Here is a 17,991-nt window from a genome sequence, read left to right as displayed (position 1 = left end):
TCAGACAGAAATGCGGTCAGAAAATATGCCTTGGCTGGTCTTCTAGATTACAAAGGTCCTCGTTTCACACAATGGTATCATTTAAAATTCCCTTTTTGTTCTTATGATAGGAGGTATGATAGGACCAGGCTGTTACTTCGTAACACTTTTTCCACCGATCACCCCCTGGAGACCATCATCTGATATACATCTCCTGCTGCTTCTCTCGAAAAATACACAGACACCATCACTGCCGGGAAATGGAATAAGGGACAGTGTCTCAAAATTTTCAAAGTAGTTCAAGTTCAGCCTTTCTTAGCCCCTGTGCACACGGTCGGAGATTTCGACAACCAAATCCGTCGGATTTTGTCCGTCAGATCTTGTCCGAAACTGTTGCATAAACACGGTCGGACAAAGTTGTCGAAAAATCTGATCATTCAGAACGCGATGACGTAATTTCGTTACGATGGGACTACGTTCAGGCTAGTAGCCAATAGCTTTGATGTAGGAATTTGATCTGAGCATGCGTGGCACTTTGTCCGTTTAAAATTCTCTACACATGATCGGAGTATGTCCGATCGAACCAGTTGGTCGGGAAATATTTCCAACAAGTTGGAAATTTGGGTCAGACGGAGATTCGGACGGAATCAGTCCGATGCATACCACACACAGTCGGATTATCTGACGACACGGTCTGATAGGACACATTTAGATGGATTCTCCGACCGTGTGTACAAGGGCTTACACTTTTTCCAGGAATGGTTGGAAATTGGGACACAAATCCGACAGAAATCCGGTCAGAAAATATGCCTTGGCTGGTCTTCTAGATTACAAAGGTCCTCGTTTCACGCAAGACCATTTGGACCCTTGTCTTTTCTAAATCAGAAACAATTTAGACAGTTCCTATTTGCTGATTGGTATTGGTAGCGCTGATTTTTTTTTTTCTGTGATGCATTAGATCAGGGGGTCTCCAAACTTTTCAGTACATGAACCACATAGTACACATTTTACAAATATTTGCGGGATGAAAAAAAAATACTTTTAAAAATAAATGATTCCCCCTTTACATCAGGGTCCCCATCAGCGTTCCTGCTCATGTTACTGTCCCATTCAGAGTTCCCCTTAGAGCAGAGGTCTCTCTTACTTCAGAGTCTCCTGTTTTTGTATTTTTTTTTTTCCGGGTCATTCTTTATTTCGAATAAATTCATAAAATGTAGAAAATCCAAAAATTTTAAAATCCAAAAATAAGAACGAAAATTTGGAAAATAAGGACAAAAATCAGAAAATAAGGATGAAAATCCGAAAATCAGAAAATAAGAACGAAAATCCAAAACTAAGGACAAAAGTCCAAAAATTTGAAAATGCGAAAATACGAACGAAAATACGAAAATTCAAAATAGGAAATAATAACAGATAATAACGAATTATTAAATTATAGGTATGGGATTTTCCTTTCAAATTTGGCTGTTTGTGAATATAACAAATACGAATATATCTGAAGTTACGAATTATCCAAAATAACGAATGACACATTTTTAGTATTATTATTATTTATTAATTTGTTATGTTCCATTGGTTTAGATGCGACGTTCGTTATGTCGGATATATTTAACTTTGGATAAATTTGTATTTTTTTACGTTCACTTACAGACAAATTTGAAAGGAAATTCCAATACCTATAATTTAATAGTTAGTAATAGTTATTATTAGTTAGTTATTATGTAGGATTTTCTCATTTTCGGATTTTCGTTCTAATTTTCATTATTTAGAATTTTCGGATTTTCACATTTTCTAATTTCAGATTTTCGTTCTTTTGAATTTTTTCGAGTTTGGAATTTCGGATTTTTGAATTTTTGAAATTTCTGAAAAACTCCATAAACGGGTTTTCGTTCATTTCAAAATGAACAAATGTGTCGAATTTAGTCGAAAAATTTATTTGGAACAAAACGAATTGCACATGTCTAGCTTCCAACTGTCCTGGATTTTGAGGGACTGTCCCTGATTTGGTACAAAGTTCCTCTGTCCCTCTTTCCCTCCTCATTTGTCCCTCATTTTGGTCTCATCTATATAATTGTATATAAAATGCACTTTTTATCTTTCAAAAAGCGTTTCCCAGTTCTAAATTTTTCATCCAAATTCGAAATTGTTGCATTTGTAAATTTCAAAAGGCCAATATAAAGAAATAGTAGTGGTAAAAAAAAAAAGCACTTGTGGGGTTAACCCCCTTTTTTTTTAAATGTATAATTCTCCTTTAACCACTTCCCGCCCAAGGACATCATATGACGTCCTGGACTTTGAGTGGAGATATCTGAATGATGGTTTCAACTGCAGGCATCATTCAGATATCTTCTTTTTCTGCCGGCGATTCCCTGCAACAATCATGTTCAGCCGCTTGATTGTTTTTACAGGCGGCAGGAGGAGACATCCCCCCCTTCCTCCTGTCGCCCTCCGGTGCTTCTACCTGCTCACCCGTGGCGAGCCGGAGAATGAATTGGCCGGCGGCGGCCATTTACCCTAGAGCTGACCAGGGACCAGATGGTGCCCAGTCATCTCTATGACTGTCGAAGGTCGGGCGCACCGTTGTGACCTCCCCCCAGTTTGGTTCACACCAGAACAGACAGAAAATTTGTGCCAACACCGTTAAAGTCTATGGGAAACAAACATGAAAAATCAAGAGTGCTCATTTAAAAGGCTTATATGCAAGTTATTGCCATAAAAAAGTGTTTGGGGACCCGGCTCCTGCCCCAGGGGACATGGATCAATGCAAAAAAAAAAAGGTTTTATAACAGGCGTTTTTTCAGTAACAGTGATTTTAATCATGCCTAAAGTGAAACAATGAAAAAAATGAAATATTCCTTTAAATTTCGTGCCTGGGGGTCCCCTTAGTCTGCCGGTAAAGTAGCGCATCTTTCCCATGTTTATTACAGTCCCGCAGCAAAATTACATTTCTAAAAGAAAAAATTTAAATCGAACTTGCTCGCGGCTGTAATGTATTGTCGGATCCTGGTAATATAGATACAAAAAACATTGAAAAAAATGGCGTGCGCCCCCCCTCCCCGCCTTAGTCCATACCAGGCCCTTTGGGTCTGGTATGGATGTTAAGGGGAACTCCATGCCAAAATGTAAAAAAAAAAATGAAGTGGGGGGTCCCCCCCAAGATCCATATCAGACCCTCATCCGAGCATGCAACCTGGCAAACCAGGATTGGGGGGGGCGAGCCCCCACCCTCATAAACCACAACAGACCACATGCCTCCAACATGGGGAGGGTGTTTTGGGGTCCCCCAAAACACTTTGTCCCCATGTTGATGGGACAAGGGCCCCTTCCCCACAACCCTTGCCCAGTGGATGTGGGGGTCTGTGTACGGGGTGGTTTATCGGCATCTGGAAGTCCCCTTTAACAAGGGGGCCCTCAGATCCAGCCCCCCATGTGTTACCAAAATAGTGTCAAAAAAGTAAAAACGACATCATGTTTTTTTCTCCAAAAAAACACATTTGAAAATTTCTGTGCAAATACTGTGTGACATAAAAAGTTGTAACAACCACCATTTTATTCCCTAGGGTCTTTGCTAAAAAACAAAAAAAAAAAAAAAAAAAACACATGGAATGTTTGAGGGTTTTGTTTCAAATTTATCTTTATTTATATTATGAAACATACATTCAAAAATTTTCCATTCAATTTTCACATCATTATAAAACATTCCCCATACACAACAAAAACATAACAGCAAAAAAAAAAAAAAAAAAAAATTGTCATTACTGATCCATTCAGTCCCCCATCCTTACATAAATTCCCACAATTTTCCTGAGGTACTCAATTCCTCCCATTTCTTCCAATAGTCCGACATCGGTTTTTCTACATATCCCTCTTGTCTAATCTGTTTCTCCATGAAACACACCTCGCTCATCTCATAGTTCCACTCTATTATTGTTGGGGCTACTTCCTTTTTCCATTTCTGTGCTATTACAGTTTTAGCTATTGTAGTTATTTGATAAAAAAATTCCATCTCTTTTCGTTTTAGTTTTTCAGGTGTATGGGAGAATAGTATTGTCTTTATATCAAGATTTATTCTTATACCTGTCAGTTCCTGATATATTTTTATTATCTTACCCCAAAATATTTTTATCTTCCAACAACTGTACCAAATATGTTCTAGAGTACCCTTCTCCTTCTTACATCTCCAACATAATTCAGAGTTCCGTTTATTTATTTTATTCATAATCACTGAGCTTCTATACCATCTTAATAGAATTTTATAATTTTTTTCTTGATATTTAATAGCTAAGGGTGTTTTATATATTCCTTCAAATATCTCTCCCCACTCTTTCTCTGTCAGCTCCTGCCTTATTTCTTCCTCCCATTTTTTTATTCCTGCTATTTTTTTAATATCCCCACCAGGAAGTAATAGGTTATATATCTTAGCTAATTTCTTATTTGCTTTATCCTTATTCATTGCTATTTGTTCAAATATGGTTGGAGGTCTATTAATCATTGTCTTTATTGGGTCAATAAATGCCCTCAGCTGTAAGTACTGAAACCATTTGTTTTTATACTCTTGCCCCAATTCCTGAAACGTTGGAATATTTCCATCATTTAGGATTTGTATTATCCGGTCATGTTCATCTATATTCCATTTCAAAAATGTATTATCCTTTATAGCTGGTTTAAATTCGGGATTACCAAATAAAGGGGTCATAGGGCCTATTAATGATGATAGTTGTTTTTTCTTTATCATATCATCCCAGATTTTTAAAGTTGTTTTTACAAAGATAGGCATTTCCTTCCTCTCTGGTCTTGTCTTAGGTTTTATCCATGGCTGATGTTTTATTTTAGCCCCTAATATGTCTTCCTCCAATTTTATCCATTGCTTGTCTTTTTCATTATGCTGCCAATCGATTATTCTCATTAGAGAGGCAGCTTGTGAATATTTAAAAAAGTCAGGCAATGCTAATCCACCCTTATTTTTCGTTCTAATTAATACCTCCCTGCCTACTCTAGGGGTCTTATGTGCCCATACAAAGCCTTCTACCATTTCTTTCAGATCTTTCATAATTTTTTTTGATGGTATAATGGGTACCGTTTGAAAGATATACAGCATAATTGGCAAAATCTCCATCTTTACAATATTTACTCTCCCAAACCATGATTGGGTTATTTTTTCATATTTGCCTAGAAGTTTCTTTACCTTCTGAACTGCCAAGTTGTAATTCATATCTTGCAAAAGTTTTAAATCTCTTGGAATATATACTCCCAGGTATTTTATCGCATCTTGCTTCCATTTAAATGGAAAATTCTTTTGTACAATAGTTTGAACTTTCTCTTCTAATGTAATATTCATTAATTCAGATTTGTCGTAATTTACTTTGAAATTACTAATTTCACCAAATCTATCAAGTTCTTTTATTAAATTTGGTATAGTAATTATAGGGTTGGTTATATATAATAGAAGATCATCTGCATAAGCGGCCATCTTATATTCTTTACCTTTGACCTTTATCCCCGTAATATCTTTGTTTATTCTTATAGCCTCCATGAGATGTTCCATCATCATAATATATAAAAGTGGTGATAAGGGACACCCCTGTCGGGTTCCATTTGATATATTTATATACTTTGATAATATCCCATTTGCTCTCACTTTAGCCCTTGAGTTATTATATAGGGCCATGATCCTTCCTAACATCTTGGGTCCCATTGCTGTTTGTTTCAATACTTCCTCTAAGAACTGCCATCCCACCCTATCAAATGCCTTTTCGGCATCTATAGCCAATAGGCAGGTAGGGATGGCAGTTCTCTGAGCGTATTCAATCAACGTGCATGTTTTAATGATATTGTCTCTTGTCTCCCTCCCTTTCAGAAACCCCGTTTGTTCCAGGCTTATATTATTTGAAACAATATCCGTTATTCTTTTGGATAATATTTTTGAGAATATTCTTATATCTAAATTGGTCAACGATATAGGTCTATAATTTTTACATAGTGATTGATCTTTTTCGGGTTTTAATATTAGTACTATATGCGCCTCTGTACCTTGTATCGCAAATGGTTGATCTACAGATATAGAATTAAATGTTTCCTTAAGTATGGGTATTATTTGTTCCTTAAATGACTTGTAAAATCTGGCAGTATATCCATCTGGCCCTGGACTTTTCCCCAGAGCAAGTTCTTCAATAGTCTGTTGAATTTCTTCTGTTGTAATTTCTTCCTCCAACCCCTCCATCTTTCCTTTTAAACAGTTGAATATAGCCATTTCCTTTACATATTTTTGTATGTTCTCCCCTTTGTTTTCTCCTTCTTTGTGATCCTTACCATCCTTAATATTATATAATTTAGAATAGTATGTATGGAATGTTTCAGATATTTCCTCTGGGTCGTATGTAATTTCCCCATTTGATTTTACAATTTTCTCTATGTAACTTGGGGGTTGTTGCTTTTTTAAGGCTCTAGCTAATATTTTCCCAGGTTTATTTCCAAATTTATACCACTGCGCTCTATTCTTATCCCTCACCCGAAGGGAACCTTCATCAAGCACAGATTGTAATTCCAGTTGTTTTTCCTTTAGTCTAGCTCCATCTCCCATTTTCCTACTTACTTTATGTATTTCTTCTAGTTCTTTAATCTCATATTCCAATTGAGATATTTTTTGTGTTTTTTCTTTTTTTTTCCTTGCCCCGTGCTTGATGAATATTCCCCTCATAACACATTTCAATGTTTCCCATTGAATTGCAGGTGAGGTTTCGTCCCTTTCATGAATTATCAGAAATTCTTCTATAACTTGTAGTATTTCTGCCACGCATTTACTATCTTTAATTAAATTATCATTCAATCTCCATATCCCATTCCTTTTCTTTGTTTCAATCACTGAAATTTCCACATATATTGGGGCATGGTCCGACCATAGGAATCCCCCTATTTCTGTTACTGGTTTCATCATTAAGCCCTCTTTATTTATAAAAAAATAATCCAATCTATGATATGAATTGTGTATATTTGAATAGTATGTATAGTTTTTTTCCTTTTGGTGTTGGGCCCTCCATATATCTATTAGTTGATATTTTTTTAATATGTCCTTAAATTCCTTTATTCTATTGTTGTTATTATTTTTTTTTTGTAGTTGTATATTTGTAGTATCTTTCTTTACATCCATTAAAAAGTTTATATCCCCACCCACTATTACCACTCCTTCAGCCTTCTTCATTGCGTCCGATAGGGCTTTTGTACCGCTCTCTATTTGTCCATAATTAGGGAGATATAAATTAACTATAGTAAATTTTTTTCCATATAGCATACACTTTATTATTAAAGATCTTCCATCTTTGCCTTCATATTTTTGTAATATTTGGACCGGCAAGTTCCTATGGAACGCAATTGATACCCCTTTTGATTTGGAATATGGAAAAGTATCATGTAACCATGTATTATAATTTATATTATTAATTTTAGGTATATGATCTGAGCGAAAATGTGTCTCCTGAAATAGCACAATATCTATTTTCTGCTTATGTAGAAAATTTAAAATTTGATTTCTTTTAGCGGGGGAATTAATACCTCTTACATTAAAAGAACAAAACTTCACGCTACCCATAAAAAAAAAAAAAAAAAAAAAAAAATATACAATAATCTCACTTAGAGTTATCCCACCCTCCCTATACCCATAAACACATACACACTCAATTATCTACCCTTCTACACCCTCCCTTATGACACCTCTGTTCCCCTAAGATTTGACTATATTAGTCTAACTCACCAATGGTGAGGTCCCTATCTAGGGGGTGTTTAAACTGCTGATCCTGATATACTCCCATTTGGCCTATGCAAGCTCTTCACATTCTACTTCACTTTTTCATGCTCTATCTCTTTGTTTTTGTTATCCCTATATTCATATAATTTTTAATATGTCCCCAACTTTAATTTTTAATCCTCTTATCATTGTTGGGAAATTATCAAAATCCATAGAGAAACAAAAACCTGGGATGGGAAGAGAAAAAGAGGAGAGGAAAAAAAAAAAAAAAAAAAAAAAAAAAGGAAGAGACAAAACAGGGGAGGGGGGGGGGGGAAGAGAAGGAATCGCCACCCGCTTTATTAGTGTTTATATTAAGTTTATGTTTATTATGTTTGAGGGTTTTGAGTAATTTTCTAGCAAAAATAAAATAAAATAATTTTTACATGCAGGAGAGAATTGGCTTGGGAGGCAAGTGGTTAAGTGGGCGTGGCAGGGGTCTGTCCTATGCCTACATACTTTTACTAATAGATGTCCCTCGTTCCCATCTCAAAAAGTTGGGAGGTATGTGGGACCCAAGTGTGGCAGTGGAGGGAGGAGGAGCTCAGAGCATCAAGCACAGTGTCAATAGCAACCTGGGGGCATAACTGAAATCTTGGGGGGCACAGCCCACCCCAGCAGCATCCCCATAGATCTGTCACTGGGGCAAATTCCTATGTGGCTAAGAATGCGCCGCTAACACTTACCCATCTAGTACCCCTTCTTGTACACCATCTAGTATCCCATTTAGCACCCCATCTAGTACCCCATCTAGTACCCCATCTAGTACCCCATCTAGTACACCATCTAGTATCCCATCTAGTACACCATCTAGTACACCATCTAGTACCCCATCTAGTACACCATCTAGTATTCCATCTAGTATCCCATTTAGTACCCCATCTAGTATCCCATCTAGTTCACCATCTAGTACAACATGTCGTACAACATCTAGTACCCCATCTAGTACCCCATTTAGTACACCATCTAGTATCCCATCTAGTACACCATCTAGTACAACATGTCGTACCCCATCTAGTACCCCATCTTGTACACCATCTAGTATACCCATCTAGTACCCCATCTAGTACCCCATCTAGTATCCCATGTAGTATCCCATGTAGTACACCATCTAGTACACCATCTAGTACCCCATCTAGTACCCCATCTTGTACACCATCTAGTATACCCATCTAGTACCCCATCTAGTACCCCATCTAGTACCCCATCTAGTACCCCATCTAGTATCCCATCTAGTACACCATCTAGTACACCATCTAGTACACCATCTAGTACCCCATCTAGTATCCCATCTAGTACCCCATCTAGTACCCCATCTAGAACCCCATCTAGTATCCCAGCTAGCACACCATCTAGTACCCCACCTAGTACACCATCTAGTATCCCATTTAGTGCCCCATCTAGTACCCCATCTAGTACAGCATCTAGTATCCCATCTAGTATTCCATCTAGTATCCCATCTAGTTTGCCATCTAGTACACATGTCGTACATCATCTAGTACCCCATCTAGTACCCCATTTAGTACACCATCTTGTACCCCATCTTGTACACCATCTTGTATACCCATCTAGTACCCCATCTAGTAACCCATCTAGTACACCATCTAGTATCCCATCTAGTACACCATCTAGTATCCCATCTAGTACGCCATCTAGCACAACATCTAGTATCCCATCTAGTACCCCATCTAGTATCCCATCTAGTATCCCATCTAGTACCCCATCTAGTATCCCATCTAGTACACCATCTAGTACACCATCTAGTATCCCATCTAGTATCCCATCTAGTTCACCATCTAGTAGAACATGTCGTACAACATCTAGTACCCCATCTAGTACCCCATTTAGTACACCATCTAGTATCCCATCTAGTATCCCATCTAGTATCCCATCTAGTACAATATGTTGTACAACATCTAGTACCCCATCTAGTACCCCATCTAGTACCCCATCTAGTACCCCATTTAGTACACCATCTAGTATCCCATCTAGTACAACATGTTGTACAACATCTAGTACCCCATCTAGTAACCCATTTAGTACACCATCTAGTACCCCATTTAGTACCCCATCTAGTACACCATCTAGTACCCCATCTTGTATACCATCTAGTATCCCATCTAGTACTTCATCTAGCACAACATCTAGCACAACATCTAGTATCCCATCTAGTACACCATCTAGTACACCATCTAGTATTCCATCTAATACACCATCTAGTATCCCATCTAGTACACCATCTAGTATCCCATCTAGTACACCATCTAGTAACCCATCTAGTACACCATCTAGTATCCCATCTAGTACATTATCTTCTAGTATCCAATCTAGTACACCATCTAGTATCCCATCTAGTACACCATCTAGTACACCATTTAGTATCCCATCTAGTACACCATCTAATATCCCATCTAGAATCCCATCTAGTACCCCATCTAGTACACCATCTAGTATCCCATCTAGTAACCCATCTAGTTCACCATCTAGTTCACCATCTAGTACAACATGTCGTACAACATCTAGTAACCCATCTAGTACCCCATCTAGTACCCCATTTAGTACACCATCTAGTATCCCATCTAGTACACCATCTAGTACAACATGTCGTACAACATCTAGTACCCCATCTAGTACCCCATTTAGTACACCATCTAGTACCCCATTTAGTACACCATCTAGTACCCCATTTAGTACACCATCTAGTACCCCATCTAGTATACCATCTAGTATCCCATCTAGTATGCCATCTAGCACAACATTTAGCACAACATCTAGTATCCCATCTAGTACACCATCTAGTACACCATCTAGTACACCATCTAGTACACCATCTAGTACACCATCTAGTACCCCATCTAGTACACCATCTAGTATCCCAACTAGTACATTATCTTCTAGTATCCCATCTAGTACACCATCTAGTACACCATCTAGTATCCCATCTAGTACATTATCTTCTAGTATCCCATCTAGTACACCATCTAGTACCCCATCTAGTACCCCATCTAGTACCCCATCTAGTACCCCATCTAGTATCCCATCTAGTACACCATCTAGTACCCTGTCTAGTACACCATCTAGTACCCCATCTAGTACACCATCTAGTACCCCATCTAGTACACCATCTAGTACCCCTGCAAAGAGGACCTGTCACTTACACACACACTCACTGCAAAGGAAATAGAGAGGCAAAAGGAGATCTTTTTTTTTTTTTTTCCAACAACCACGCTTGCTTATTCTGGTCACTTTGTTTGTTTTTTTTAAATAATTTTGACCTTTTGGCTCGATGTGGAAGGAGACATTATGCTAATAACAACATGAGTGAGAATGATGGATGTGTGCTTTTCCAAATCTTGAGCTTAATAATTACTGTGCGTTTTTTTATTTTATTTAATTGGTGTCATCGGTTACAGTGAAATGACATCAACGTGGCAATCTCAACAACACGGCTTTATAAAATTTTTTTTTTTTTAAAGTAGGATTTGAATAATAACCTTTCAAAAGTCTGAGTGAGAAGTATGATGGTAACATAATGAACACAATCTAACAAATGGCATTCAATCGCAACGCATGCATCTTGTGAGTCGTTCTCTGTGGGTGGAAGACAGAACATTTTGGAGTTAAATGTTTTTGCTTTTTTTTTTTTTTTTTTTTCTACTTTCAATCTACTTTTCATAAATTGCTCATCAAAAAGCTTTACGATGGAATACAAGAAACAAAGAAGCAAATGAAAATTGCAAATTGCACTGTGAAACTTTTTCGGAAAGTCGTTGAAAAGTTGGGAAATGATTCCAATGAAAATTATAGTTCTTTTCCTCTTCACCTTTGGTGTTTTTTTTTTATGCTGCATTGGGGTGAATTCACACCTGCGAATGCACCTGAACTATGATCAGATGCAAGAACCCCAGTGGGGGGGTTTCCAGAAATTACCTGCATCTTATCATAGCCAATCACATGTGAGCGTTCATGCATGTGTAGCACTCTTAGCATGCTACTAGTGGTAGTACAGGGAAATCTAGATGGTCAAAGGCTAAACCTGAGATGTAGAATCTGGGCACTGGCTGCTGGTGCTCAATATTTTTTTTTGGGGGGGGGGGCAGCAGACCAACTCCACCCCCAACAGGAGATGGACGGGAAGGCGGCAATTTTCCCCCTGTGGGAGATGGACGATCGGAGGCCTCCTTACCATAAGAGGCATGAGGACAAGGATCCATCCGGGCAGGGCTGCTGCTCCTCACTGCTACTCCAAGCTTATTGCTTCTCCTCCCTAAGACTCCCTGGCCAATCGGGATTCCCTGGTCAACCCGCTTCCTGATTGACGGGGAGGAGAATCAGGAAGACAATAGTGAATATTAATTCGCTATTGTCACACAACAGGGTGAGCTCAGGGGGCAGTGATCTGCGCTCTGAGCCTACCCTTTTTTTAAACCAATTAGAGCCTCACGCTCCAATCATACGCTTCAAAAAAATAAAAAATACATAGCAATCTATACGTCCGACGCCCTGCATGGAGATTAGGGGCCGGAGCATTGTTTAATGGGGCGGAGACCCTGCGCCCCGTATTGGATGGGCCGCCACTGAATCCGGGTCAGGGTTGCTATAGTTTAGGACTGGATGGCTCGTCCTGGCAGCTCTCTGGTGCCTCACCCTTCTTCTAGAATGTTGGAGAATGTTCTGGAAGTTAATGGGCGGAAGTTAGGAGGGGTTGCCTTGAATATTTAGGGGCCAATGACCAATCCTTAGGAAGTGGGCCACAATAGATTCAGTGTGCTGTTCAGGCTCAATCAGTATGGGGAGTAACACGAGTAGCTCTGCATCTATTGCTAGAGTGCAAGTGAGGGGTGGAGCTCGCCCCAGCTTCTGTGATCACTTAGGAGAAAGGAGGAATAAATCCCTAATGCCACACATCCATGGAGTCCTGCAGTGATGGTGGTGAGAGCGGTAACCTCAGCCTGGGCTCCCACCAGACCATGCCCCCAATACATTTCGCTCAACCCCCCCCCCCCCCAGAGCTTAGTCATGGCGATCTCCCCCCCCCCCCCCAGGAAGTGGGCCTGACAGGGGACTAAGGAGCCCTTAAATAGCAATGAGCCATACTAGTCAGGAAGTCAGGTGGAAGATGGAGAAGCAGTGCTGAGAGGAGTCTGTCGGTGGTCCTTGAGGTACCCCTGCGGAGGAGGGGTTTTACCTTGGGCTGGAGTTTTAGGAGGCTGGCCTGGAAGGAGCCTACCATAGGAGGCAGTTGGAGGGACCCTAACCAGAGAGGCTAACCCTTACCGGATAAGTTGGACACATCCACCGTATAGTAGTGTGTCATAAAAGCTTGTGGGGGGCTCCAATAGCACACTCAGATGTGGCCAGCAGGATGGTAATTCACCTCAGAATTCCTCGTCTTGAATCCCTTGTGGTCTCCAATTGAGAGAAGTGGATAAACTTTCCGAGCCGCGGATAGCTGTGGAACTTGGCACCAGATATCTCATGGGAATTCACCATAGGGGGAACAAAGCATAAAAAGCACCTCTCATGGTGAAATACAACCAGTAACGGTTTATTGAAAATATTCAGATATAAAACAAATAGAACAAATAGTCCGTAAAAATCACGTGATAAATAAAAACAAAAATAACAATGTGGGGAGCAGAAAAATGCAGGCCCTACTCGCTTCGACCGCTTGGGCTTGTCCCAGTAGACGACTTTGCAGTCGAAATGCGTAGGACCTGCATTTTTCTGCTCTTTTCTGCTTTTATGTACACATACACTTATTTTATATAGGTGCCTTTGAGCGCTGCACTTATCAAGGGAAGAGACTGCCATCCCTAGCAGGTCTATCTTGAAGACAGCGATTTGCCAAGTCCTCATCCAACCTTGCCCTTGGGAAATCTCCGTGTGAGTGTCAGTCAGGAGGGCTGGGAAGAAGAAGCAGCTAGGTGGTATGGTGGCAGCCAGGTGATCTAGCATATCTGCAGCAGTAGAGCTGAGATCAGTGTCTCCAGAGAATCAGAAAGTGGTTCAAGATGCAGTTCACTCCATGTGTGCTACTTTACTAAGGGACTGAGAATTTCTAGCCTGTAAGGGGCTGTTGCTGAACTAACGAGAGACTATTAGTTCCAAAGGAGTGAACCCAGCAAAAGCTGTACAAGGGAACCAAGTTTGTGCAGATGGAAGGAAGAAGAGGAGGCTGTAAATAGGGATTTGTTTGTTTTAAAATTTTTCAAGTTGAACATCCCATAATCCTTAACCCCGTCCAATTTATCATCCCCTAGTAAAAACATCAAAAACAAGCTAATAGACTGATTTCTGTGTCTGGATGCAAGATTGAAATGCTAAGTGCATTTGTGCAGCAGTGGGGAACCCCCGACATCTGCAACTCTTACGGGGGAGGGGGTCGGTCGGGTAGTGCTACACATGCGGGTGATCTGCCCTGTATGTTGGCCGCATGCAGGCAGGGCTGTCTTAATGAGTGGGCACACCTAGGCACTGCCCAGGGGCCCCAGCTGCATGGGGGGGGGGGGCCCATTGCACTTTCCCCAAAGCAGCTGGTCCTTGAGCCAACGCTACCCCAAAATTGGGGGCCCCACAATGGCACTGAGAGCGATGGATACACAGGGGAGGCAGGCTGGCATTGGTGCGCTGTGCTGTGCAGAATGATACCTATTATTTCACAGCCAGCAGGGAGGAGTGGGGTCGGCGCGCCAGTGATGCTCTGATCCCGCCCCATACAGCTTGAATTCTCTGGACTTGAAGGCTGCGGGGTAGGAGCTGGAGTGGGAACTGCTGCGTTGGCAGCACCGAGAGCCCACCTGCGGAAGTAACATTGTGGATGGTGTCATGGTGAGCCCAGCTGTCCAGCACTGTTTGCACCAAAAGGCTTGGAATGCCTCCGCCCCTGCGGTGTAGAGGGGTCAGAGTGCTGGGGCGATATCTGGGGGGTAGAGTTTTGTCTATTTTTTTGTCTATCTTTTATCATTTATTGGGAATAAAACTAAAAATTCGCACCACTAATTTATAAAAATGTTTTTATAGACAGCTGTTCCACAGCCATTGTGGATTTATATGGAACTGAAAATATAATTAGGTCACACATATACCTCAGTGGGAATTATATAAAAAAAATATATTTTTAGAGCCCAAGGGATGAATAATGTTATAAATAAAACATTGGCAGAGTATTGGGTGCCTTGCCAAAAATATTTATTTTTATTGCTGTCATGCCTGGACCTACACAAACGTAAATCAATTAGTAAAACTAGATATTGATTGCAGTATTGATCGCCTTGTGTACTTTACAGCTCCCTACCAGGTGACATTTTCATTCGATGCGGGAAATGGGCCTATGGAGGTTTCTCTGCTGTCCGTCACGGCCTTGAATGATGGTCAATGGCATTATGTCAGAGCTGAGAGGAATATTAAGGAAACCAGCCTCGTCGTGGACAACCAGCCAAGGAAACTGGTGCAAACCCCATTTGATGGGCGCTTACGACCGCTACTGAATGCTCAGCTCTATGTGGGTGAGTCCAGTTTGCTTTCAAGTACTTTATACTTTGTGTTAAAATAATACCGTCTGGTAAGCGCATTTATTTGTCGGTGGCTGGGCACAGTAGTGATAAGGAAGTGTGGAATCACTGTGGTGTGATCGGCTTTTCTCTTCAATAACACAAAATTCTTCATGGACTTTTGCTTATAGTATTGGTTCATTTATTTGTTTTTTCATTGGTGTAGTTTTTTTTTCTTCTTTTTTATATATGTTTTTTTGGTGCAGCTCTTTTTCCTATTTGTTCCTATTTGTTAAAAATAATATTTGACCTATTCCCAACTGCGATATGTAGGATCAAAGTTCCCAGGGACGGTACCCTGCCCATAGGCAGTGCTGTGTTTTTTTGTTTCTGCTTAGTGTCCGTGACGGAACCGTTCAGCACCCAGGTTGGGTGCTTCCATCAGTATACAGCTTCCTCTAGTCTGGACCCAGGAATCAAGTATTATAGCTGAATATTGCACCCAAGTACTAGATGACACTAGCTTAGGTGCAAACTGACTCTGACTCTATTAAAACTCAGACACATACTTTATACCCACCGAGGAGGACATCTCCCTCTTGGGGATATTATCATGACACTGCACACTGTAGATCAGGGGTAGGCAACCTTGGCCCTCCAGCTGTGGTGAATCTACAAGCCCCAAGAGAAATTGCAAGACCCCAGCAATCACAGGCATGACTCCTAGAGGCAGAGGCATGATGGGATTTGTAGTTTCACCACAGCTTTAGTGCTGAGGTTAGTGAGTGAGTGACTTGTATAGTGCTACCTATGCAAACTGAATCACCTCAGGGTGCTTTCTTGCCACCAGAGTCCATCTTTGGCTTTGCATGGTCCTTTACCCTGTAAGGTCCTGACATGCTTACAAACACATACAACATTGACATACACATACACATATTAAGGCCAATTTTTTAGACAAGGTCTAATTAACCTACCAGCATGTCTTTGGAGTGTGGGAGGAAACTGGAGTACCTGGAGGAAACCCCCACAGGGAGAACATGCAAACTCCAGGCAGATAGTGTCGTAGTTGGGATTTGAACCAGCAACCCTATTGCTGCTAGGTGAAAGGGCTAACCACTACACCACTGTGCCTACCCCTGCAGTGTAGACAGTAATGAACAGCCAACATAAACATAAACAATAATCAAATGAAACCGTCAGCTAATCAACATTAACATATCCCACAATAGTTCGATAACAGGGTAAAGTGGACACAATATTAATCACATCTCCAAGAGATGCTCAGACAGACAGAAACAATTGGTGACTCAATTCACAATGGGAGTGCACACCTAGGAGGCACACCATGGGAGAGAAATACTTAGCTATAAACAGATAACACCTTAATAAACAGACTATAGCAGGATACCCCATCATCAGGTTGGTTTGAGCTGATCATATTAACATCAGCTCTGAGTCTCGCAGTCTAAATAAAGCAGTCGTTTCTGGTTTGGACACAAAGGACCCAAATCTGTGTGTTTCGGGACCTACATCCAAAGACAGACCACTCCAAGGGTCCCCTCCCAAAGAGTAGCGCTTCCTTAACCACTTTCCACCCGGCCAATGCATATATACGGCCGGGTGGGAGCCGTCTACTCCTGATAGGCCGTTCAGGAACGTCCTTCAGAAGTAGCGGGATCGCAGCGGCGCGATCCCGATGTGCTCGTGTCACCCAGACACGGCACATCTCAGATCGGCAGGAGGGCTCTGTGATTGGCCCTCCTGATCACATGACGGCCGTGTCCAATCACGGCCATCATGTGATGTAAACAAACAGCCGGTTGCTAGGCAATCGGCTCTCCTCTCCTCACACAGAAGTCATCGCTGAGGAGAGGAGAGCAGATCGCTGCAGCCGGCTGATGATCAGTGAGTATGAGCTGTTTTTTACAGCTTTTTACTCACTGATCATCAGTCTAGTGTCAACACACAACACACCACACAGTACAAACACAGTCCCCACATATGTCCCCAAAACACACATGTCCCCAAAACATACATGTTCCCAAATAATAAAAACACATGTCCCCAATAATAAAAACATGTCCCCCACATATGTCCCACTAAAATCACATGTCCCAATGATTATCTGCACACATATGTACGTGATCACCTGCACACATATGTACATGATCATTTGCGTACATATGTCCCTGATCACACAAACCAATTATTATACACTTAACGGAATTTTTTTTACCAAAAACATGTAGCAGAATACATTTTGGCTTAAATTTATGACAAAATTTGATTTTATTGGATTTCTTTTCAAATAGAAAAAAGAAAATATTGTTTTTTTTCCAAATTTCCGTTTTTTTTGCGCTTATATCGCAAAAAATAAAAAACGGAGTCGTGAATAAATACCACCAAAATAAAGCTCTATTTATGCGAACAAAATGATAACCATTTCATTTGGGTACAGTGTAGCATGACCGCGCAATTGTCATTGAAAGCGCGAGAGCGATGAAAGCTGAAAATTGGGCTGGGAAGGAAGGGGGTGAAAGTGCCCTGTATTGTAGTGGTTAAAAGCCAGGGCCCATAGTGAGTAGCAAGAGGCCACCCTTCAGTCCCCTCCGAAAGCCCCTGTCCTGATTGGGTCTGTCACAGTGTCTTAAATCCTGTAGGTGGCGATATGATCCTATGGCCAAGAATAGAGGAGCTCAGAGAAAGGTATTTTAGAATAAGTAATAAAAATCCCAT

General features: G+C 40.7%; 1 protein-coding gene across 1 annotated transcript in view; it reads left to right on the top strand.

The window, feature by feature from the left end:
• Positions 1–17,991, top strand: part of LOC143925088 (contactin-associated protein-like 5) — a 613,155-nt gene that overhangs the window by 490,980 nt on the left and 104,184 nt on the right. The window contains exon 17 of the mRNA XM_077449678.1: positions 15,049–15,267. Coding sequence (XP_077305804.1) covers positions 15,049–15,267 — 219 coding nt within the window. The remainder of the gene's footprint in view (positions 1–15,048; positions 15,268–17,991) is intronic.

Source organism: Lithobates pipiens, unplaced genomic scaffold, assembly GCF_037356315.1.
Source record: "Lithobates pipiens isolate NorthernLeopardFrog02 unplaced genomic scaffold, aLitPip1_a1.2 Scaffold_22, whole genome shotgun sequence".
Taxonomy (NCBI): Eukaryota; Metazoa; Chordata; class Amphibia; order Anura; family Ranidae; genus Lithobates; species Lithobates pipiens.
This window is presented reverse-complemented; position numbering and strand designations above follow the sequence as displayed.